Here is a 26,908-nt window from a genome sequence, read left to right as displayed (position 1 = left end):
GCCTCAGATATTCTACTATTGATTCCTTCTAGAGTATTTTTAATTTCAGTAAATGTGTTGTTTGTTTGTTTACTCTTTATTTCTTCTAGGTTTTTATTAAGTGTGTTAACTGCTTCTTGCATTTTCTCCATTCTGTTTTCGAGATTTTGGATCCTCTTTACTATCATTACTCTGAATTCTTTTCCAGGTAGTTTGCCTATTTCCTCTTCATTTATTTGGACTCTGTGTTTCCAGGTTGTTCCTTTTGGTTTCTGCCCTCTGTGGGTAAGGTTGGTCCTGTGGTTTGTGAAAGCTTCATGTAGGGTGTGACTTGTGCTTGTGTTTGGGTTGGAGGAGGCAATTTTTTTTCCCCCTCTGGTGGGCAGGGCTGTGTGAGGTGGTAATCCTGTCTGCTGATTGTTTGGTTTATATTTTTGTCTTCTTGGTTTTTTGGATAAGGCCTCCTGCACAGGATGTTGCTGGAAGTTGGGTGATGCCGGGTCTTGTATACAGGTGGTTGTCTTTGTGGGAGTTCTCACTAATTAATACTCCCTAGGGTTAGGAGTTCTCTGGTAGTCTAGGGTCTTTGAGTCAGCACTCCCACTCCAAAGGCTCAGGGCTTGATCTCTGGCCAGAGAATGGAGATTCCACAGGTGATTTGTGATGGCATTAAATGGGATTAAAACAAACACCCGAAAACAAGAAAGAAAAGAGGCGCCCCAGACAAATGGCAATACAAAATCAAGCAAATAGTAACTAAAATAATGGAATATACACACATACATATACATCCATAAACAAAACCAAAACAGTCCAAAAAAAAAAAAAAAATGAAGTACAATAGACTGACCCAGCGTGCAAAGGAATCAAAATGGATACCAAAAATGGTATCAACCAGTTAAAAACTAACTAGAGCACAAACTAGAAAACAAAACTAAACCAAGGTGCCAACTGGGAAATAAAGCAACCAAAACAAAACAAACAATATTGTTTGTAGACTTTTTGATGATAGTCATTCTGACCAGTGTGAGATGATATCTCATTGTGATTTTGGTTTGCACTTCTCTAATAATGAGTGATGCTGAGCATCTTTTCACGTGTTTATTACTCATAATAAATGTCTTCTTTGGAGAAACGTCTGTTTAGGTCTTTTGCCCACTTTTTGATTGGGTTGTTCGTTTTTCTAGCACTGAGCTGCAAGAACTGCTTGTATATTTTGGAGATTAATTCTTTGTCAGTTGTTTCATTTGCTATTATTTTCTCCCATTCTGAGGGCTGTCATCACTTTGCTTAAAGTTTCCTTTGCTGTGCAAAAGCATTTAATTAGGTCCCATTTGTTTATTTTTGCTTTTATTTCCATTATTGTGGAAGGTGGGTCATAGAGGATCTTGGCTGTGATTTATGTCAGAGAGGGTTCTGCCTATGTTTTCCTCTAAGAGTTACAGTTTCTGATCTTACATTTAGGTGTTTAATCCATTTTGAGTTTATTTTTGTTTATGGTGTTAGAAAGTGTTCTAGTTTCATTCTTTTACACATAGTTAATCAGCTTTCCCAGCACCACTTGTTGAAGAGACTATCTTTTCTCCACTGTATATCTGCTAACATCTTAAGCATACTCACCACAGGGAGGGAAAAAGAGATGCCTAAGTTGACTGTGTAAGGTAATGGATGTGTTAATTATTATGATCTTGCTAATTATTCTACAATATACATGTATATCAAATCATCACATCATCACACCATACACTTTAAATTATATTTGTCAATTGTTCCTCAATAAAGTTAAAAAAAACAAAAAAGTATATCAGTCAACTGCATATCTAAAAAGAAAAGGTTTAACTGAGGCATTAAGCTAAAAACCCTGATTTCTAATGCAGTTATAGCATATTTTCATGCTGCCCCAATAATAAAGAGTATTTTATTTTCTTTTAAAAGGAAATAAAACATTAATCTTGAAAGATTATATAAATATATGTAGTAAAAATCCACTGGGGAAATTAAGAATAAAATTTTTTAAGTTTTTATTTCCATTGTTTCAAGTAATAGATTTTCAAGTGAAAGTAACCAAACCATATCTTTATTTCACTGACCCTTTTTCATGCCACAATAATTTAATGCTACATACTAAATCTCTCAGGCTAACCAATTAATCTGGTGTGAATTATAGTGCACTTTTCATAATTAATACATGTATATGCATATCAATAATAAAACAAAACTCAAATTTCATATGATGGTAACCAAACATAGTATTTATTTGGATGGCTTATTTTAAAATAGTAAACTTTTCATTTTTATTTACCATAAAACCTTTTCTTATATATCTTTTCACCTAATGATAAATTTTCAACAATATGTCTATTATCCATATGTCATAAGTTGACCTATAATAAGGTAATACATATATAATACATATATGTATATATACATATACATATATAAAATATGTATATTTTATATACATAAAATATATTTATATAAATACATATATAAAAATATGGCTTTTGGAGTCAGGAAATTCTGTTTCAAGTTTGACTACACCACTTGTTAGCCATGTAATTCAAAGTAAATAACTTTATATTTTTGAGTATCAGCTTCCTTACTTACAAGTGAGTTATAATATCTCAGAAGGCTTATGTATGTTAAACGAAACAAATTATGTAAATCTATCATATCTTACAGGGTATGGTTAAACAATAAGTAACAAAATGATTATTATTTTTCCCTTAATGTTCTTGTTGCTATTGCTAAAATTTTAAATGTAAAATATTTTTATTAATCTTAAAATCTCACTTTATGAAGATTATTTTATTCTCTTTCTTCCCTCCTTTAAAATTCCTTTGGTTCTTCCTCTGTCTTTCTTTTCTTCTTCTAGAGCTCCTGTAATGCATATTTTGATCTGTGGTATCCCATAAATCCATTAGGCTATCTTCACTCTATTTCATTCTTTTTACTTTTATTCCTCTGATGGAATCATTTCCAATGATGAGTATTCAAATTCTCTGATCCTTTCTTCTACTTTAGTCTGATGTTGAAGTATTCTAGGAAATTTTTTCAGTTCAGTTACTGTGTTCTTTAGCTTCATGCTTTCTATTTGGAACTTTAGTATTATCTATATCTTTGTTGAAATTCTCACTTGGTTCATGCAACGTTTTCTTGATTTTGGTAAAAATCTTTATGACAGTTACTTTGAAATATCTGTCAGATAAATCATATAATTCCATTTCATCAGAGTCAGTTTCTGGTAGTATACTAGGTGCTAGAGAACAAAAATTAATAAGAAACCGTCACTGACTTCAAGGAATTTTCAGTGATAAGGAAAAAGAGATTATTAAATGACTGCAATGCAATAAAAACTATCATGGAAAAGGCCTATAAGCCATAGAAAAGGTGCCTGCAAACATATGGGTAGAGATAGTCAAATCCGCCTAGAGGTACTGTTTCTCAGAGAAAGAAATACTGTCCTGAGTCTAAATTAACATTTTACCAAGTAAACAAAGAATCTGGGACAAAGAGAAAATAGCATCCACAAAAGTATGAAGGCTTGAGAGAAGTTGAACTAGGACAACTAAGTCATACTAGAGAAGTTAGACTAGAAATTGGATAACTGGTTGGACTATTTGGTGGGCTAGATAATAGTGAGCAATTAGACATGGCTTTTTCATCAAACCTATCAGAAAACTAATCTTTCCACAAACTTCTGTTGTTCAAATTACTTCATTCAACAAATAAATACAGAATTAATTTTTGCTTAATTTTGTAAGCACTCTGCCTGGTTCAGTAAGAGGACATGGATTAACCATACTCAGATTCTACCCAGAAGCAGATTATAGTCTAGAAGAAAAGAGCAACAGAAACTTTTAAAAATCATAAAAAATGTCAGGTGTCTCTCAAGAGAGAAAATTATTATTTTCCCAGGGAAAATAATACTTCAATGGAAGGGCATATGGAAAGAAAACATATCAGGAATTCATAGGAGAGTTCATATTTGACCTATAGATCTTATTTCTCATAAGAAACACAGATTAGTTATCCACCAGCTTAGGAACAGGCAATGTGCATATTACATATTACATATTTTACATATTACATATTACAATGTGCACCTTACATATTACACAACTCTGAAAGAAAGAAAATGGAAGCCTATCTGAAGGCAATAAACTTCATTCACATGAACTCAGCCCTCCATATCCATGGGTTCCACATCCCCAGATTCAATGAACCAAGAATCAAAATATTTTTTTTTCAATTCCAAGGTGCAAGAAGGCAAAACTTAAATGTGCCACTTGTTGGTAACTACTTACATAGCATTAACACTGCATAATATATTATAAGTAATCTAGAGACAATGAAGTACACAGGAGGATGTGCATAGGTTACACACAAATATTACATCATGTCATACGAAGGACTTGTGTATCTGTGGATTTTGGCATCCACACGGGTCCTAGAACCAGTCCTACCCAGGCACCAAAAATAGCTGTAAAAGATTCAAAGAAAGTACAATATGTTGTTCCCAATTATGTTGACAGTGTTCAAGTCTAACTGGAAGGACAACACTACAATACTGTGTTATGGATTAAATTACATGATCCCAAAATTTGTATACTGATGTCTTAACCCTGTGACTCTACTAAGAAACAGGTTTCCTATAGAAGGAATCATGTTAAAATCAGGTCATTAGAGTAGGCCCTAGTCCAATATGACTGATATCCTTATAAAAAGGGAATATTTAGAGACAGACATGTAACACACAGAGAATGCCTGTGAAACTGAAGACAGAAATCAGGATGGTATTTCTACAGACCAAGGAACACCAAAGACTGCTAGCAAACTACAGAAAGCTAGAGGAGAGGCACCGAACAGATTCTTCTTCACAACCTTTAGAAGGAACCAACCCTGTCAACACATCAGTCTCAGACTTCTGTCCTCCAGAACTCTGAAACATTAAATTTCTGCTTTTTTAATCAATCAGTTTATGGTTCTTTATAAAGGCAGCCCTAAAATACTATAACAACATAGGATAAACAAAGGGGAAAACCCTGCATAAACAATTTTTCAGCTGTTGGTATAAACAGCCATGGTTCTTATGGTTCAGAGAACTTTTCATAAACTAGAATGTCCCTTCAATTATGCATACCCACACACATGCAAGCACAATATTCAAAACCCAAAATAATCAACAATTATTTTTTAAACAAAATTATGTTTAATTTCTCATTAATATTTTCAACATATTCTGAATACACACTATATGCTTACATTCCATTCAGAGTGTGAGGCTCAAGGAAGTTAACAAGATTCAGTTACTAATGGGATGGGAGTTCACAATCAAGCCGAGTCCCCTATCAGAATTCTCATAGCATTTGCTGTGTATGAAGTATATTACTTTTTCTGTTTGATTCAACTGAATCCATTCTTTAACTTTTTTTTACAGAGAAGCCTCCTCTCAGAATGACTAAGAACGATATAGTAGATATTCAATGTCAATCATTCATCAAGTAGTCAAATTATACTAGTTTTTCCCAAAATAAATAATACCTAGATAAGTATTTGATAAAATATAAAGTCCTCTATAAATGTTAATTAGTACTATCATTATTCTTCTAATCATTTATGACAACAAAAACACTTATTGTGTTTCATTTTAAGTATTTCCAAGTTAATTTATTCAAATTTGATTTTTCCCTCACAACTTATTTCATTATGGTAAAAAAAATTAAAAGGTTGAATCACACTAAATGGTCATATGGAGTAAGATTCTAAGAAGAACCTCACCAGACAACCTCAAAAGAAAAGGTCTTTGGTACACTCACCACTTTCAAAGCAAGCATCAAAGATAAGATGTCCTTTCTTGGGCTGTCCACAGTATCCAGTTGGAAGCATCAGATATTTGCTCACATTCCCTCCGATGGCATCATCATTTCCCATGTCACTGCCTATTGTTCAAAAAATTGGTTCTTGTTAAGCAGAAATCAAAATGCACTTAGTAACACAAGTACAGCAAAAATTTTATTATTATATTCCCCCTGTAAGGTAGTGCTTATCCAGGCACTAAAGAAATTAACCACATATTGTGATGAAGTAGAAAGAGAATAGATTTTTAAATCAGAAAGATATGGCCTCAAATCTCATCTCTACTACATATTAATTCTCCGTGACACCTTAATCATTTTGAGCCTCAGTTTCTCTCATCCATAAAAAGGAATGGTAAAATCCATATTTCAAAACTTTGTTATGAGAATTAGATATGAAAAATATCTCATATAACCAATGAAATACAAAAGACATTCATTAAATTTCATCAATTATGTAAATAAATGGGAACATTTAACTTGTAACAAATAGCTATTTTATTGTGAATAAAGCAACAGTTCTATAACTAGTATTATAAATACCTAATATACCAATACTGGAAATAACTTGAGAAACACTGACTTAGTATAAAAGCTATATTTCCTAATAGGAACTTAAATTTTCTTAAGTTTTAGAAGTTTCACTTCCATTTAGAATGTAGAATGCTGGAAAGATCATCTTTTCCATCTTAATAGAAAAATCCCAGTAAAGAACAAAAACATAACTTATAAAAATCTACGGTAACTGAAATCCTATTATCCAAGAAAAGTCAGGCTCTACCCAAAAGGGATGAGAAGCAAGCACTGACCCCTCTATGTCAGAGCACAGGAGAAAGAAATGCTGGGTCCCATACAAATGACTAAAAAGAAGTTAATTTTTAAAAAATGATTAAAGGTCAAGTTTGGGGAAGAAGAGAGAGTAGAAGCCCTGGGAGTCACAGGCACGAAAGGAAGTTCGCAGCACTGGCAGACTCTCCTACACAGGCCTTCATCAAGTGTTTAGGAGAAAGATCAGAAGCAAGGCAGAAGACTAGAAAATGCCTTTCTCTGTGACGCAGACCCGCAAAGGGAGAAAGGCCCCACGAATATCATTTTCCCTACGGAAAAAAGGGCCTAAGTCACTGGGGAAGAACAACAAACTCTGTAACCCCAGTGCACAAGGGAGACTCATTGTAAGAGGAGAAGTATTAAAAGGAAAAAATTCTCCACATTTAAGGGAAGAGCAGCAAACCGTCCTGGGACTAAGACAATATATCAACATTATTGATGGCTCAAACCTTGGAGGAGGAGTAAAAATCGTTCTCTCACAAAGCATATCAAAGATTCAAGGCAGAATTAAAAGTAGAGAATGAAACTCAACTGACCTTAACACCTGACTAAGACAGAAGTCACTCACCTAGCCAGACATCCTGGACTGTGAAATCAAGCGGGCCTTAGGAAGCATTACTAAGAATAAAGCTAGTAAAGGTGATGGAATTCCAGCTGAGCTACTTCAAATCCTAAAAGACGATGCGGTTAAGGTGCTGCATTCAATATGCCAGCAACGTTGGAAAACTCAGCAGTGGTCACAGGACTGGAAAAGGTTCATTTTCATTCCAATCCCAAATAAAGGCAATGTCAAAAAATGTTCAAACTACTGTAAAGTTGTATTCATTTCATATGCTATCAAGAATATGCTCAAAATCCTTCAAGCTAGGCTTCAGCTTTACATGAAATGAGGACTTTCAGATGTACAAGCTGGATTTAGAAAAGGCAGAGACACTAGAAATCAAATTACCAACATCTGCTAGATCATTAAAAAAGCCAGGAAATCGCGCCCCCCCCCCAAAGAAAAAAGCATTTACTTCTGTTTCATTGACAACCTAAAGCCACTGACTGTGTGGATCACAACAAACTGTAGGAAATTCTTAAAGAGATGGGAATACCAGACCACCTGACCTGCCTCTTGAGAAACCTGATGCAGATCAAGAAGCAACAGTTAGAACTGGACATGGAACAATGGATTGGTTCAAAGCTGGGGAAAGAGTACATCAAGGCTATACACTGTCACCCTGCTTATTTGACTTATATGCAGAGTACATCATGTGAAATGCTGGGCTGGATGAATCACCAGCTGGAATAAAGACTGTAGAGAGAAATATCAACAATCTCAGATAAGTAGATGATGCCACCCTAATACCAGAAAATGAAGAGGAACAAAAGAGTCTCTTGATGAGGGTGAAAGAGAAGAGTGAAAAAGGGCTTAAAACTCAACATTCAAAAAACTAAGATTACAGCATCCTGTCCCATCACTTCATGGCAAATAGATGGGAAAAAAGTTGAAACAGTGGCAGATTTTATTTTCTTGGGTTCTAAAATCACTGTGATGGTGACTGCAGCCATGAAATTAAAAGATGCTTGCTCCTTGCAAGAAAAGCTATGACAACCCTAGGCAGCATATTATAAAGTAGAGACATCACTTTGCCAAAAAAGACCTGTATAGTCTAAGCTGTGGTTTTTCCAGTAGTCATGTACAGATGTGAGAGTTGAACCATAAAGAAGGCTGAGCACTGAAGAAACTGATGCTTTTGAATTGTGGGGCTGGAGAAGACACTTGAGAGTTCCTTGGACACCAAGGAGATCCAACCAGTCAATCCTAAAGGAAATCAACCCTAAATATGCACTGGAAAGACTGCGACTGAAGCCAAAGCTCCACTGTTTTGGCCACCTGATGCAAAAAGCTGACTCATTGGAAAAGACCCTGATGCTGGGAAAGATTGAGGGCAGGAGGAGAAGAGGTCAACAGAAGATGAGATGGTTGGGTGGCAAAACTCAATGGACATGAGCTTAAGCAAACTCCAGGAGACAGTGAAGGACAAGAAAACCTGGCATGCTGCAATCCATGGGGTTGCAAAGAGTCAGACACAACCTAGCCACTGAACAACAATGGTATATAGATATAGATACATATACAATGAAATATTATTCAGCCATAGAAAGGAATGAAATTCTAAGACAAGATACAATATTTATGAACCTTGAAAACATTATGTAAAATGATATAAACCAGACAAGGACAAATACTGTATGATTCCCACTTATATATCTAGAATAGGCAAATTCTTAGAGAAAGAAAATAAAATAGAGGTTACTAGGAGCTGGACAAGGAAGGAATGGGAGTTATTATTTAACAGTTAGAAAGAGTTTCTGTTTGAGATGATGAACAGGTTCTAGAAAAGGTTAGTGGTGGTGGTTACACAATACTGTGAATGTACTTAATGCCACTGAATTGTACAATTAAATGATTAAAATATTAATTGTTAGAAAAACAAAAATCAGTGGTTGTCAGGGACTGCAGATAAGAAGAGGAGTTGACCACAATTTAGTCAATCAGATTGTACAATCAAATGTATAATACAATCAAAACTCTGAAATCTTCTTTGACCCCTGACTGTCTCAGCAGTTATAAATACATTCCTTTCATTTGCCAGAGTGGTAAATACGCAGCATGTGTGGTTAGGGGTGGATGTGTACCACAGTGACTTGAAAACTCTTCCTGGAAATTCCTTAAGGTACTTACAGAGATAGAGAGGAAAGCACTTACTAATATGACAACTACTAGCCATGAGAGAGTAACTAAGATTAGATCCATAATCCTATCATCAGTTCACTTCAGTCGCTTAGTCGTGCCTGACTCTTTGCGACCCCATGAATCTCAGCACGCCAGGCCTCCCTATCCATCACAAACGCCCAGAGCCTACTCAAACTCATGCCCATCGAGTCGGTGACACCATCCAACCATCTCCTCCTCTGTCTTCCCCTTCTCCTCCTGCCCCCAATCTCTCCCAGCATCAGGGTCTTTTCCAATGAGTCAGCTCTTCATATGACCTGGCCAAAGTACTGGAGTTTCAGCTTCAGCATCAGTCCTTCCAATGAACACCCAGGACTGATCTCCTTTAGGATGGATTGGTTGGATCTCTTTGCAGTCCAAGGGACTCTCAAGAGTCTTCAACACCACAGTTCAAAAGCATCAATTCTTTGGCACTCAGCTTGCTTCACAGTCCAACTCTCACATCCATACATGACTACTGGAAAAACCACAGCCTTGACTAGACGGACCTTTGTTGGCAAAGTAATGTCTCTGCTTTTTAATATGCTATCTAGGTTGGTCATAACTTTCCTTCCAAGGAGTAAGCGTCTTTTAATTTCATGGCTGCAATCACCATCTGCAGTGATTTTGGAGCCCAAAAAAATGAAGTCTGACAGTGTTTCCACTGTTTCCCCATCTATTTCCCATGAAGTGATGGGACCAGATGCCATGACCTTAGTTTTCTGAATGTTAAGCTTTAAGCCAACTTTTTCACTCTCCTCTTTCACTTTCATCAAGAGGCTTTTTAGTTCCTCTTCACTTTCTGCCATAAGTGAATCCCATTACAAACAGCTAGAAAACTGGACAAATGCATACAAAACAACTCTTCTCAGAGTTAAATAATAAGCAGTGCCAAACTGAGACACCTGAAAAAGGGGGAAAAATTAGGTGAGCCGCAGCTGAGAGGAGCTACCCCATGCCCGAGGTTGGGGGGCAGCGGCCGAGAGGAGCAACCCCGCGTCCAAGGAGTGGAGTCTGTGCGGGCACAGGAGGGCTGAGAGGAGCTACTCCATGTTCAATGTCAGGAGGAATGGCCATGAGGAGATACCCCCCGACCAAGGTAAGAGAAACCCAAGTAAGATGGTAGGTGTTGCGAGAGGGCATCAGAGGGCAGAACACTGAAACCATAATCACAGAAAACTAGCCAATCTGATCACATGGACCACAGCCTTGTCTAACTCGATGAAACTAAGCCATGCCGTGTGGGGCCACCCAAGACGGACGGGTCATGGTGGAGACATCTGACAGAATGTGGTCCACTGGAGAAGGGAATGGAAAACCACTTCAGTATTCTTGCCGTGAGAACCCCACGAACAACAGGAAAAGGCAAAATGATAGGATACTGAAAGAGGGACTCACCAGGTTGGTAGGTGCCCAATATGCTACTGGAGATCAGGGGAGAAATAACTCCAGAAAGAATGAAGGGATGGAACCAAAGCAAAAACAATACCCAGTTGTGGATGTGACTGGTGATAGTAGCAAGGTCTGATGCTGTAAAGAACAATATTGCATAGGAACCTGGAATGTTAGGTCCATGAATCAAGGCAAATTGGAAGTGGTTGAACAGGAGATGGCAAGAGTGAATGAACGTCGACATTGTAGGAATCAGCGAACTAAAATGGACTAGAATTTAACTCAGATGACCACTATATCAACTACTGTGGGCAAGAATCCCTTAGAAGAAATGGAGTAGCCATCATGGTCAACAAAAGAGTCTGAAATGCAGTACTTGGATGCAATCTCAAAAATGACAGAATGATCTCTGTTCGTTTCCAAGGCAAACCATTCAATATCACGGTAATCCAAACCTATGCCCCGACCAGTAATACCAAAGAAGCTTAAGTTGAATGGTTCTATGAAGACCTATAAGACCTTTCAGAGCTAGACCCAAAAAAGATGTCCTTTTCATTATAGGTGACTGGAATGCAAAAGTAGGAAGTCAACACCTGGAGTAACAGGCAAATCTTGCCTTGGAGTACAGAATGAAGCAGGTCAAAGGCTAATAGAGTTTTGTCAAGAGAATGCAATGGTCATAGCAAACACCCTCTTCCAACAACAAAAGGGAAGACTCTACACATGGACATCACCAGATGGTCAACACCAAAATCAGACTGATTACATTACTTGCAGCCAAAGATGGAGAAGCTCTATACAGTCAGCAAAAACAAGACCGGGAGCTGACTGGCTCAGATCATGAACTCCTTGTTGACAAATTCAGACTTAAATTGAGGAAAGTAGGGAAAACCATTAGACCATTCAGGTATGACCTAAATCAAATCTCTTATGATTATACAGTGGAAGTGAGAAATAGATTTAAGGGACTAGATCTGTGAGACAGAATGTCTGATGAACTATGGACAGATGTTCGTGACACTGTACAGGAGACAGGGATCAAGACAATCCCCAAGAAAAAGAAATGCAATAAAGCAAAATGGCTGTCTGAGGAGGCCTTACAAACAGCTGTGAAAAGAAGAGAAGTGAAAAGCAAAGGAGAAAAGCAAAGATATTCCATTTGAATGCAGAGTTCCAAAGAATAGCAAGGAGACATAAGCAAGCCTTCGTCCGCGATCAATGCAAAGAAACAGAGGAAAACAACAGAATGGGAAAGACTAGAGATCTCTTCAAGAAAGTTAGAGATACCAAGGGAACATTTCATGCAAAGAGAAGCTCGATAAAGGACAGAAATGGTATGGACCTAACAGAAGCAGAAGATATTAAAAGGAGGTGGCAAGAATACACAGAAGAACTGTACAAAAAAGATCTTCACAACCAGATAATCACAATGGTGTGATCACTCACCTAGAGCCAGACATCCTGGAATGTGAAGTCAAGTGGGCCTTAGAAAGCATCACTATGAACAAAGCTAGTGGAGGTGACAGAATTCCAGTTGAGCTATTTCAAATCCTGAAAGATGATGCTGTGAAACTGCTGCACTCAATACGCCAGCAAATTTGGAAAACTCAGCAGTGGCCACAGGACTGGAAAAGGTCAATTTTCATTCCAATCCCCAAGAAAGGCAATCCCAAAGAATGCTCAAACTACCACACAATTGCACTCATCTCATACGCTAGTAAAGTAATGCTCAACATTCTCCAAGCCAGGCTTCAGCAATACATGAACCGTGAACTTCCAGATGTTTAAGCTGATTTTAGAAAAGGCAGAGGAACCAGAGATCAAATACCAACATCTTCTGGATCAGCGAAAAAGCAAGAGAGTTCCAGAAAAACATCTATTTCTCCTTTATTGACTATGCCAAAGCCTTTGACTGTGTGGATCACAATAAACTGTGGAAAATACTGAAACGGATAGGAATACCAGACCACCTGACCTGCCTCTTGAGAAACCTGTATGCAGGTCAAGAAAGCAACAGTTAGAACTGGACATGGAACAACAGACTGGATCCAGATAGGAAAAGGACTATGCCAAGGCTGTATATTGTCACCCTGCTTATTTAACTTATATGGAGAGTACATCATGAGAAACGCTGGGCTGGAAGAAGCACCAGCTGGAATCAAGATTGCTGGGAGAAATAGCAATAACCTCAGATATGCAGATGACACCACCCTTATGGCAGAAAGTGAAGAGGAACTAAAAAGCCTCTTGATGAAAGTGAAAGAGGAGAGTGAAAAAGTTGGCTTAAAGCTTAACATTCAGAAAACTAAGGTCATGGCATCTGGTCCCATCACTTCATGGGAAATAGATGGGGAAACAGTGGAAACACTGTCAGACTTCATTTTTTTGGGCTCCAAAATCACTGCAGATGGTGATTGCAGCCATGAAATTAAAAGACGCTTACTCCTTGGAAGGAAAGTTATGACCAACCTAGATAGCATATTAAAAAGCAGAGACATTACTTTGCCAACAAAGGTCCGTCTAGTCAAGGCTGTGGTTTTTCCAGTAGTCATGTATGGATGTGAGAGTTGGACTGTGAAGCAAGCTGAGTGCCAAAGAATTGATGCTTTTGAACTGTGGTGTTGGAGAAGACTTTGAGAGTCCCTTGGACTGCAAAGAGATCCAACCAGTCCATCCTAAAGGAGATCAGTCCTGGGTGTTCATTGGAAGGACTGATGCTGAAGCTGAAACTCCAGTACTTTGGCCAGGTCATATGAAGAGCTGACTCATTGGAAAAGACCCTGATGCTGGGAGGGATTGGGGGCAGGAGGAGAAGGGGAAGACAGAGGATGAGATGGTTGGAGGGCATCACCAATTAGATGGGCATGAGTCTTAGTAGGCTCCGGGAGTTTGTGATGGACAGGGAGGCCTGGCATGCTGCGATTCATGGGGTCGCAGAGAGTCGGACACGACTGAGCAACTGAACTGAACTGACTGAACAGTAATACTAGCTTTTAGATTAGTGCTACTTTCTGACCTATTGTACAGGAAGAAGAGGGTTCCCAAGCACAGCAGGGTGGTTTACTGTGTTGAAAAGACAGAAGTAAGAGTTTGGAGAGGGATGAGGCAAGTTTGGTCAGACTACTGAAGAGGAGACTGCTGAGAGAGTCCGAGCATCAAAAATGTGCAGCAGCCCGCTTAAGACTGTCCGAATGCTGAGCCATACAGAATAATACGAAGTCTATATTACAAACACTATATTATGAATATAGACCAGTTCCATGAGACCAGTCAAAGAGTGACCAGGACGTTGTAAATTCCAAAGGCACAGTGCTGGGAAACATTCAACATGCAACCATCCACATTGGAGAATCCATGCTAAAAATTATAGGAGATTAAGTAGAGATTCCAGAAAGGTACTGGCCATGGACAACTGGAAAATGAAATTTGAAACACCATACCACTGACAATACCATCAGAAACACAAAATAATAAGGCTTAAATTAACACATTATATATAAGAACTGTATATTGAAAAATAAAAAAATAAAAATTGCCTATACATATTAAGGAAGACCCAATTAAATAGCAAGATATACCATGTTCATGGATTGGAGAATTCATTATTAAAGTGACAGCTTTCCAAAAACTGATCTTTACATTAAATGTAATACCAATCAAAATCTCAGCAGGACTTATTCCTAGAAATCAACAAACGACTCTAAAGTTTATATGGAAACTCAAAGGACCTGAAATACTGAATACAATTATGAAAAATAAGAGTCGAAGAACTTACATGATAACAAGACTTACAGGAAAGTCATATAAATAAGTGGATCAGATTACATGGTGAAGAAATACATCCATATATATATGGTCAATTAAGTGTGAACAAAGGTGCAATTATACTTTAATATAGAAAAAACAACTTGTAAAACAAATAGTGCTTGAAGAACTCAACAACTTTTCAGGAAAAAAATGAACCTCATATGTATGTGATGATGGTGGGTTTATATTATATACTTTCCAAACTCACAAATTGCATAGGTAAAATAGATACATTTTGTTATGGGTAAACATATCTCAAAACAATTATTTTTAAATGTTAAAAAGTGAAAGAGCAAGAATTGATTTTCATATGACAGAATTAATCCATATATATACAATATGTATGGATGGAGATGTTATACAAATACACATTTATATAGAGATGTTTTATAAATATATAAAGTAAAATTATCCTATGACTAATATCTCTCAAACCCAATTCTCAGTCCCTAGATGAAAATATTCTTAACCACTTCAGTTTTTAATTTCTTAGATGTTACTCTACAGAATATCTTTATTTTTCTATTATCTTAGTTTATCAACATCAAATGGTATCTATTGAAATTCTTATGTGAAATATAGGGAAATAGTTTATGTACATGATTATCCCCTCCTTTTTTTAACAACTTTTGTTAGTTTTATTCTTATTTTAATTATTCATTTGAGGTGGTTATCATTGTGAGCAGTATTTTAGAAATTTGTTAAGGCATTTTTGTTTGTTTTCATAAGGATGAAAGACCACTGATGGCACTTAAGTAGTAGAGATGAGGAATGCTAGATGTAGTACAAAGTAGAGAAAAGTCCAGTATGACTTCAAGGTGTCAGATATACTCATATATTCATGCACACAGATTTGTTCTTGTTCAATCACTCAGTCATATCCAACTCTTTATGACCCCATGGAATGCAGCAGGCCAGGCTTCCCTGTCCTTTACCAGATCCCAGAGCTTGCTCAAACTAATGTCCGTTGAGTTGGTGATGCCATCCAACCATCTCATCCTCTGTCATCCCCTTCTCCTCCTGCCTTCAACCTTTCCCAGCATCAGAGTCTTTTCCAGTGAGTAGGTTCTTCGCATCAGATGGCCAAGGGATTGAAGCTACAGCTTCAGCATCAGTCCTTCCAATGAATATTCAGGCCTGATTTCCTTTAGGATTGACTAGTTGGATCTCCTTGCAGTCCAAGGGACTCTCAAGAGTCTTCTCCAACACCACAGTTAAAAAGCATCAGTTCTTCAACGCCCAGCCTTCTTTATGGTCCAACTCTCAGATGACTACTGGAAAAACCATAGCTTAGAATATACAGATCTTTATCATCAAAGTAATGTCTCTGCTTTTTCCCATGCTGTCTAGGTTTTTCATAGCTTTTGTTTCAAGGACCAAGTGTCTTTTAATTTCATGGCTGGAGTCACCATCTACAGTGATTTTGGAGCCCAAAAGTCTGTCACTAATTCCATTGTTTCCCCATCGATTTGCCATGAAGTAATGGGACCGGATGCCATGATCTTTGTTTTTTGAATGTTAATTTTTAAGGCAGCATTTTCACTCTTCTAATGCACCTTCATCAAGAGGCTCTTTAGTTCCCATTCACTTTCTACCATAACAGTGGTGTCATTTGTTTATCTAAGGTTATTGATATTTCTCCCAGCAATCTTGATTCCAGCTTGTGCTTCATCCAGCCCAGCATTTCGTATGATGTACTCTGCAGAGAAGTTAAATGAACAGGATGAGAATATACAGCCATGATGTTCTCCTTTCCCAATTTGGATCCCATCTGTTGTTCCATGTCCAGTTCTAACTGTTGCTTTCTTGATCTGCATAGTTTTCTCAGGAGGCACGTGAGATGATCTGGTATTCCCATCTCTTTAAGAATTTTCCACACTTTGTTGTGATCCACACAGTCAAAGGCTTTGGTGTAGTTAATAAAGCAGAAGTAGATGTTTTTCTGAATTCTCTTGCTTTTTGTATGCTCCAACAGATATTGGCAATTTGGTCTCTGGTTCCTCTGCCTTTTCTAAATCCAGCTTGAACATCTGGAAGCTCTCGGTTCACATACTGTTGAAGCCTAGCTTGGAGAAAGTATTACTTTGCTAGTGTGTGAGATGAGTGCAATTGGGCAGTAGTTTGAACATTCTTTGGCATTGACTTTCTCTGGGACTGGAATGAAAACTGACCTTTCCAGTCCTGTGCCCACTGCTGAGTTTTCCATATTTGCTGCCATAGTGACTGCAGCACTTTCACAGCATCATCTTTTAGGATTTGAAATAGCTCAACTGGAATTCCATCACCTCCAATAGCTTTGATCATAGTGATGCTTTAAGGCCCACTTGACTTCACACTCCATGATGTCTGGCTCTAGGTAAGTGATCACACCATCATGGTTATCTGGGTCATTAAGATCTTTTTTGTATAGTTCTAGGTATTCTTGCCACCTCTTCTTAATATTTTCTGCTTCTGTTAGGTCCTTGCTGTTTCTGTCCTTTATTGTGCCCATCTTTGCATGAAATGTTCCCTTGGTATCTCTAATTTTCTTGAAGAGACCTCTAGTCTTTCCCATTCTATTGTTTTCCTCTATTTCTTTGCACTGGTCAGTTAGGAAGGCTTTCTTATGTCTCCTTGCTATTCTTTGGAACTCTGCATTCAAATGGGTATATCTTTCCTTTTCCCCTTTGCCTTTCACTTCTCTTATTTTCTCAGCTATTTGTAAGGCCTCCTCAGACAACCATTTTGCCTTCTTGCATTTCTTTTTCTTGGCGATGGTTTGTTCACCTCCTCTTACACAATGTTACAAACTTCTGTCCATAGATCTTCAGGAACTCTGTCTATCAGATCTAACCGCTTGAATCTATTTGTCACTTTCACTGTATAATCATAAGGGATTTGATTCCCTTATGTACACAGATATTCCTGTATGCAAAATCTTATAATTATGTGAGCTTAGAATCTGTTTCACACATGGAAAGTATTTTGCATGGCTTTAATAAACACTGATTTTTCTAAAGATGCAACTAACATGTAAATCAAGGAAAGATTATAATTGATTTGTTTACAATTTTATCCAGAAGTATCATCATTTTGGAAAATCATGTCACCAACAGCATTATCACTCACTTTATTATGTTTTCCACATCTCTGTTTTTCCTTGTGGAGAACTACTACTCACCCTATAGAGCTCCATGAAATGTAATCTATTCTGGGAAGTCTTACCTGATTTCCCAAGCACTGACAGTGTTCCTCCACATTGCCACAACATTTTGTTTATTCCTGAAAACATATTTACCTTTTTATGACTGATTTATTATATGTTTATTTGTTGTGTCTTTTTACTCTCAGTGATTATGGTTTCTCATCAGAAGAATCTAATGTCTTTTATTTTTATCACCACTTTCTCTCTCCATCCTAGGTATGACACAATGCTTGGTGCAATGGCAGTAATCTATAAATACTGATTTACTGAAATAATTTAAGAGCTGAAATTTATTTGAATATTTGTTTTTGTTTGTCTATTGACAACACAGGGAGTATTCAGTATATTTTAAATTTATCAAAAGAACAGACAGAATCTTTACATCTATATCTTACCACAATAAAAAGTTGTAAAATAATGAAATCAAATAGTAAAAGAAAGGGAAACACCATAAAATATGCATATACTGGCATAAAGACAGAAAGGAAAACCAGGGTAGGGGGATACTATAGTCTATGATGTTAATACAACATAATGCTTGATCATTTAAATGCACAATGTGAGAAATGCAAATTATTATTCTCAGAGAAATTATATCTCAATTATACATGTACATCAAACCATTAACAAAGAATGGCATTTACAATAGTATAAAATAATCCAAGGTAGCACAGATTAATGAAGTAACTGTTTTTATTGAATAACTTCGAATTTCCTGACCTTATTTTAAAATATCCCTATATTTAGTGACAGAAGCATGAATTAATAGTAAGAGTTTGGATCTCAAAATCACATAGAGCTGACAGTGAATCCATCTAACTCAGATATATATGCAGTAATTTAATATAACCTCTCTAAGCCTTTCACTTAGAGTTTGGTTACGTTGTTCTGAAGGGTACAGAAAAAATATGTAAATCACATAGAACATAGCATTTACTCAATAAGCAGTTGGTTATAATTATTGTTATCCTCATTATCACTATTATCCTCATTATTAATAAGACACCTGTATCTTGAAAGAAATGTATTTAACTAAAGAATAAAAGATTCAACTCTATAAAGTATAATGGAGGATTCAGAAAAGGAAAGGCATAATTTAAATAGAAATTCAGAAAGTATGTCTTACCAAAAACCTACTCTTTGAAGTAAACACTGAATGTTGTAGCATCCAGTTAAATTACAGAGTATAAAACACTCTTATTATAGTGTGTAGAATATTTGTGTCCAAACATAGAGACAGAATAATACAATGAAGTTTTTCAATTTAAGGAAGTTAGAGACAAGGAGAAAATAAAATAAATTGTGGCTTATCTTTAATGAAATAAACATCTAATTCTATTAATATTATTATTTACATGCTTTTAAAAATACTACATGGCTAACAAATATTTAGCAATAAAAAATATGAGCACATTTTGTAGAAGGAAAAAGATATATCTATAGAGGTACCTGATGAAATGATATTATAATTACATCTTATTTTATTCTAATAAATAGGCCTGCCAAGGCACTAGAAATAAACTTTTTGGCTACATAGAATTTTTGACATTTAAGTGGGTTATACTGATGATGGATGTGACAAAGGCTCAATTTGTTTTATTTCTACACGGAAAATTACTTTACACAAAAGTTACAAGCAATTCATATTGGTCAAAAATGAGGAAAACAGATTATTAATTAAAACTGACCTTTATATAGAACATGAATTCCACCTCTCAGGTACAAACACCTTGGAAGAGGTAACAAATTACCTCTATGTATAAGTGATATGCAGTTAAAGGGATCTGTCAAAAGCTCCATTATAAAGCAATATTTCCAAGGCTTCATAATTTTGAGAGAAAACTACACTGAAGATGAGACCTAACCCACAATTTCTGAGCCAAGAAAATAAATCAAAAATTCCTACCTGAGGGCATTTTAGGAAAGAGAACCTATTCATTTGGGTACTTTTATCTCGGTGAACTAGTACCCATTACATAACTTCTTTTGAGAAAGTTTATTCTTAGGTAGGTTGATAAGAAGTCTGGGGTCTTTGAGGAGGAGAAAGGGGTCTGGAGGGCTCTTGAGGAGGAGAAAAGGACAAACTTTTTTTTTTTCTACATTCCTGCATCTTAGTCACATAAAATGTTTTTTGTTTAAGCCCAGAGCTAATGATTACACAACAAAACAATTCATCTTGCTCAAGGGTAAACTTCCTTAAACTCTGTACCAATGATTATATAACAACAATGTATCCTGCTTGAGGATATGTTTCTCCTTCTTAAGAACCTTCTGACTAATCCTGTCATCTTTAGGTGTATGTTGTGGGAGTGAATTCTGCTAAGACCTTTGCAACCTTGAGATATTCTTTTGATTTGTTGTTAATAACCAATTGAAAAAGTATATAGCTCTCTTGCTAAGACTAGTAACAGGGCACTCTCCATCTCCCTTTTGATGTCTATGTCAGAAGCTTTCTCTGTCCTTTTTCACTATAATAAACCTTCTGCCACACAAAAGCTCTGAGTGATCAACCCAGTCCCTGATCCCAAAGCTAAATCTTCTTCAGAGAACATTAATCCAACAGTAAGCTATCACTTCCCAGCATTTTACAAAATATACGATGTTTGTTCTCATTGAAAATATACTTACAAGAGATACTTCAAGGACTCAAAAAATTTTACAAAAATGTAAAAAAAAAAATTTCGTAAATACACATAAGCTAATCCTTTCTAGCCATATGTATTAATATCTACAATACAAATATGATGTCTAGATTTGTTAAGCTACAATCAATCATAGGGGCTTCCCTGGTGGCTCAGCTGGTAAAGAATCTGCCTGCAATGCGGGAGACCTGGGTTTGATCCCTGGGTTGGGAAGATCCCCTGGAGAAGGGAAAGGCTACCATTTCCAGAATTCTGGTCTGGAGAATTCCAAGGACTGTACAGTCCATGGGGTAGCAAACAGCTGGACACAATTGAGCTACTTTGGGAAAAAAAATCAACCATAGGGTATTTTAATTACTACTCATGTATTGAAGATCTACTTTTGTACCCACTCTATCTTGTGCCAAGAACTAAGGAGAATATATAAGAAAAATAAGCTGTAAATCAATCCATTACTCAATAAAAGATTAAGGAGATACTAATAACAACACTCTCAAAAAACTATCTAATTAAGGACTATACTGAAGACAATAAGATATATAATGAAAAACAAATGTTCTATTTCTGTAAGAAAAAAAATCAGTACAGACAGCATAGTTTGATACCATGGGATTTGGAAAAATACGATCTTAAGGCTGAATCCTTGCTTGGTCACTTTTTAAGTGTATGACCACGGATAAGGCCCAATTCAGCAAGCTATGGTCTTCTCTCTTTTCATTCTACAACCTTTCAAAAGAAATGGCTGGCCCGTTTTCTCTGAAATTGTAGTTTGCATCCAATTCCTCAACATTGTGCAGTAAATGATCTCCCTCCCCTGCTCTTACCAGGATTCTCCTGATACCTTTTCTATTTTGTATTACAGCTAACTGCATATGCCTTAAAGTCCACTTCCCAAAGTGAAGTGTGAAAGTCACTCAGTCATGTCCAACTCTTTGCAACCCCATGGACCTGAAATTCTCCATGGAATTTTGCAGGCCAGAACATTGGAGTGGGTAGCTTTTCCCTTCTCCAAGGGATCTTCCCAACCCAGGGATCAAACCCAGGTCTCCCGCATTGCAGGCAGATTCTTTACCAGCTAAACCACAAGGGAAGCCCCAACCAGTTACTTAAACACTAACTTTCCAGTTATCTGTTAGTCATAACGAAGATTACTATATACTCTTTGACTGCAATTAATAGAGACAGCTGCATTCACTGTAAAACCAAAAAATGTCTGACATGGAGCAATTTTAATAGCTATCAAATTGAAAATTCAATTGAAAAAGAATTTTCCAAAATGTAGTCTATTCTATAGCACATGGGAATGACTTTTTCATTGTTTCCTAGTCTACAGATATAGAATTATCAATTTCTTTAACAAAGTATTTCTTTTACTTCTGTGCACCTACTATGTTAGGCTTTAGTAACATTAAAAATCTTAAAACTTCCTGTCCGTCAAGGATATTAATGGGAGAGGCAAACGAGTAAACCATAATAGTATTATGTAATAAATATTAGAAATGTGAGGTAACCTCAAGGTATCCCACAAGAGCATAAAGAAGTAACATCTAAACTTTTCTCACAGAAGGCTTCCTGAACAACCTTAAAAATATATGCAAACATTAGCCAAATAAGGAAGTTACAAGAAGATACTGTATAGAGGAACAAGGTGAGAGTCTGGAAAGGGAGACAGGAAATAGATCATGGAAGGCCTTGAGCACCTAAGAAAGTTGGGTTTTATCCTGAAACAGTAAAACCCTGCCCCTGAAGGACATGAAGCAGGGCAGGGTACAGCCTAGCCTCGGGGCTCAGAGCTTAGAGCATTTTCACAGAGACAAAAGGAAAGCGCTGTCTCTGTGGTGATACTTTGAGCACAGAAGGTTAAGTGATGGTAACCTGAATGAGGTAGGTGGCAGGCTGAAGGAGCAAGGAGTCTCGGATGCAGACTTGGAGACCATTCTCACTCCACACAAACTACACTGTTTTAGGAAAGCATGATGATAAATCAGCCTTTGGAGAATTTACATATGTAATCTTGTCAAACTCTACAACTGTATTCTGGTTCCCAAATTAGACTTGTACTTCAAAATGAAATTTTAATTTACATGCTAAAAACAGAACCCTTAAAAACAACATCTGGCTGGTGTTCCTAATCTATTTCTGCCACATGCAATATTCAAAGAATACCAGCTCAGTATTCTCCAAACCATGACCTATAAAAGCTTCCTGGTGGTTCTCAAGCTCCCTTCAGCAATCACTGTGTGTCCACCCTGTGCCTGATACTATGCTGGGTGCTGGAGATCTAGAAATTAGTAAGACATAGGATAGCCTTCAAGGAGTATAAGGGGAATTAGGAAAATAAAAAAGCATTTTACATTCTCTGATAGACAAACACAACATTGTAGAATAGAAACTTAAATAAAGAGGTTTATAAACCCACTGTGTTGGAAAAGAATCCAGAAAGTTTTCTAGAGAAAAGGTAACCAGTGATACTTGAACTGAGTCTCAAGTAGGTGTCTATTAGGCAGCCAAGTTATGAAGCTCCAATTCTGGAAAGGACAGATTATTCTGAAATAAAAGGTCTGTAGATTTTAAAAGAACAACCTGGAGAGTTACACAGACATCAGACTAGGGAGAAGCCTATATGTTTATTAAGAAATGGGTAATTGCTTATCCCGTAAACAACTGAAAGTATTAATGGATCTTAAGCAGTGAAACTACAGGAAGTGCTTTGTATAACAGAAAGACCCCTCTGGCAGTAGTGAGGACCATGGATCAGAAAGGAATGAGACTGCACAGAAAGCGCAGGTAGGAGGCTGCACAACAGACTACATTTGAAATGATGGGGATCTGAACTCACGTAAAAACAGTGGAGATGGAGAGTTACATGAGAATGAGGGATACCCACAGGCTTGCTGAGGAATTAGGTGATATAGCCCCATACTTCTTGTATCCCATTCTTGACAGTACATTTCTCCTATAAATAGATCAATGATAATAAGTGAATATAAGAGAAAAGCTTATAAAAATTAAGAAACAGCAACTTTCAAATTTGGCAACATTAAATTCTCACATCTCCCAGAAATAATTGATTACTCAAAGAGGTTCAAAGATTGTATTCAAGACTTAGAGAAAATAAAAGCCAGAACAAGATGGCAGAAGAGAAGGATGTGGAGTTTATCTCCTCCCACAAATACATGAAAAATACATCTACATGTGGGACAATTTTCACAGAATTCCTGCTGAATGCTGGTAGAGATCTCATAATGCCAAAATTGCGAGAAAAAAATCACCACATAACCAGGAGGATAAAAGAAAAAACAGAAATCAGGATGGGGCCTGCATCCCTGGGAGGGAGTTGTGAAAAAGTTCCCTCAAACTGGGAAACCTTTTCATCAGCAGGGAGATCAGTTAGGACAGAAAAAGAGCTTCAGAGGCTCAGAGGAGAGCAGAGAACCCAGCTCTTAGCAGTCAGAACAGAGAGACCAGCACAGAGGGTCCTGGCCACCTTCTTATATTCCGCAGACACAGGTCTGCTGGTGTGCCTGGAACAGCTGAGTGCTGAAATTCAGGCTTCAGAGGACAAACCTAGACAAAGGATTGCGATTGGCTATGCAGAGACAACCTGAAGGGGTTGGAGTGAGGTCCAAGACATAACCAGGGGTGTGTGCAGGAAAGAGCCCGGATCCGCCATTAAAACTCCACTGTTAACGAAAGGAGGGGTGGGGCCCCAGCCACAGCAGCCTCACGCACAGCAGGCTCACAGAGGCGCGGCTCCACCTCTTTGCCCGCATTCAAAGGCAAGGCTGAAATCTGAGCCACTCCCCAGGGACAGCACATTGGAAGCAGGGCTGAAATCTGACTGTTCCAGCAGCTATAGCTTTGAAAACTCAGTGCCTCTGGGAGTGTTTTACAGGTGCTACTGTTGTGGGACAGGTCCAGCAATAGTGGCTGCCGCCTTTGCACACTGCTGGGAGGAAAGGGTCTGGGCTGACAAAGTGGTTCCCATGGCAGACCCAGGTACAAGACTAATGGATGTCCCAAATCCTGACCTCAGCCATTTTGTGCAACCAGATTTGCACTAGAAACTTTGTGAGCACAGTGCCCAAGGGGTACCTGGGCCAACTGTCTGAATTCCCACAGCTGAGGAGGAGTCAAGGGCAATGTCAAAATCATTGTACTTTGTGAGCCCTCACAACAGGTAACAGGTGACACCAGAGTGCACTTCCTGATGGACAGCTCCCGTGGAGGAGTACTCAGTGGCTCCTCTCCCAGCAGACGTACTCGAGCCCCACCTATCTCACACTGCAGTTTAGAAACAGATCTGAGTGTGTCTACTCCAAAACTGGGGAGCAGGCCCTGACCCCAACAGGAATGTGACAACCACAGAGCAAAGAGAAGGACCCTCAATGTCCAGCACAGGCTCTGACCACCACAAAACCAGTTACACCCACTATTAAGAAAAGGAAAGCACATTTTTAAGAAAGACATGGCAGGTATCCATACTAAACATCCCTCACAACAAAAATGTTAGACTCACAGAGGCTATACAGGGACACTTCCACATAAAAACACCCCCCTAAGATGACAGTAGACAACTGTTTCTCCTAAACTCACACAGTCAGAGAAATATAAGTAAAATAAAGAAGCAGAGAAACCACTCCCAGATAAAAGACCAAGAGAATTCCCCTGAAAGAATAAATGATGAAACAGACCTCTCCAGTCTAATAGACACTAAATTCAAAAAGGATGTAATGAAAATATTGAAGGGATGAAGAACAGCTACTAACAGAAATACAAATTACTGTAAAAAGGAACTAGAAATTATAAGGAGGATCCAAGAAAAATTAGAAAATTCATTTTCTGAGACGAAAGCCAAACTAAAGGCAACAAGTAGCAGAATGAATAACACAGAAGAAAGATAAGTGATCTGGAAGATAGAATAACGGAAATTATCCAATCGATACAGCAGAAAGACAAATTAAAAAAAGAAAAAATGAAAGCAACAGGTGATGCTTTTGAGATAACATAAAGTGTCCCAATCCACACTTAGTAGGCATCTCAGAAGGAAAAGAAAGAGGGGACCAAAATGTATTTGAAGAAATTACGGCTGAAAGATTCCCAAACCCGAAGAAGGAAACAAATGTTCCCAATGAAACAAAGCACAGGGAGTCCCAGACAATACGAGCCCACACAGCCCTGAGCCGAGACGCCATTAAAACGGCGGAAGTTAAAGATCAGGACAGGGTGATACAGGCAGCAAGGGAAGAACCAAGAGTTAACTGCAAGGCTACCAGCTGACTTCTCTACAGAAGCAGCCCAGAAGGGACTGGCAAGATATATTCAAACTCTTAAAGGGAAAAAACTTGCAACCTAGGATACTTAACCCAGCAAGATTATCATGTAAAATAGAAGGATAATTAAGAATTTCTCTGAAAAGCAAAAACTAAAAGAATTCAGCCATACTAAACCTGTCCTTAATAAAAAAAAAATACTGAAAGCTGTTCTCTAAATAGTAAAGCAGCAAGACTCTAGAGAAAAGAGAAAAATCACAGTCAGAAAGTAAATCACTTAAATAAGACAGTACATAGATTTTTTTAAAAAAATAAAATTATAAAAGCAAATTGAACCCAACAACAACATGTAAAAAAGATCATACACCACATTCAAGTTGGATAAATCCCAGGGCCACAAGAACAGTCCACACATGCAAATGAATCATTGTGATAACTATATCAACAAATGAAAAGACAAAAACTACATGATCATTTCAAAAGATGCAGAAAAATTACTTGATAGAATTGAAGAGCCATTCAAGATAAAAACTCTTATCAGTGTGGATATAAGGAAACATATGTGCATGCCTGCTAAGTCAATTCAATTGTGTGCAACTCTTTGCAACCCTATAGACTTCAGTCCATCAGGCTCCTCTATCCAGGGGATTCTTCAGGCAAGAATATTCGAGCGGGTTGCCTTGCCCTCCTTTAGGGGACCTTCCTGACCCAGGGATCAAACCCATGTCTCCTGCAGCTCCTGCACAGCAGGCAAATTCTTTGGAGCAGCTGGGAAAGCCCACAGAGGAAATATAACATAATAAAAGCTACTTATGACAAACTCAAAAGCAATATAATACTCAATGGTTAAAAGCTGAAAGCTTTCCTACTAAAATCTGGAGAAAGACAACACTACCCTGTCTTGGCACTTTTATTCAACACAGTATTGGAAATCTCAGCCACAGTAATCAAATAAGAGAAAGAAATAAAAGGTATCCAAATTGGAAGAGAAGAGGTAAAACTGTCATTATATGCAGATGATATGATAGTACCTAAAGAAACCTTAAGGACTCCAAACAAAAACTATCAGAAAGGATAAACATTCAGTAAGGTAGCAGGAGACAACATTAACATACAGAAATCAATTGCCTTTGTTTTTAACACTAACAATGACAAATCAGAAAGGGAAAACAAAAAAAAAAATA

General features: G+C 37.5%; 1 protein-coding gene across 1 annotated transcript in view; it reads right to left on the bottom strand.

Moving 5' to 3' along the window:
• The window catches only part of AGBL4 (AGBL carboxypeptidase 4), a 1,414,426-nt gene that overhangs the window by 1,315,100 nt on the left and 72,418 nt on the right, over nucleotides 1-26,908 (bottom strand). The window contains exon 2 of the mRNA XM_061120044.1: nucleotides 5,799-5,921. Coding sequence (XP_060976027.1) covers nucleotides 5,799-5,921 — 123 coding nt within the window. The remainder of the gene's footprint in view (nucleotides 1-5,798; nucleotides 5,922-26,908) is intronic.

The sequence above is a fragment of the Dama dama genome, chromosome 20, assembly GCF_033118175.1.
Source record: "Dama dama isolate Ldn47 chromosome 20, ASM3311817v1, whole genome shotgun sequence".
Taxonomy (NCBI): Eukaryota; Metazoa; Chordata; class Mammalia; order Artiodactyla; family Cervidae; genus Dama; species Dama dama.
This window is presented reverse-complemented; position numbering and strand designations above follow the sequence as displayed.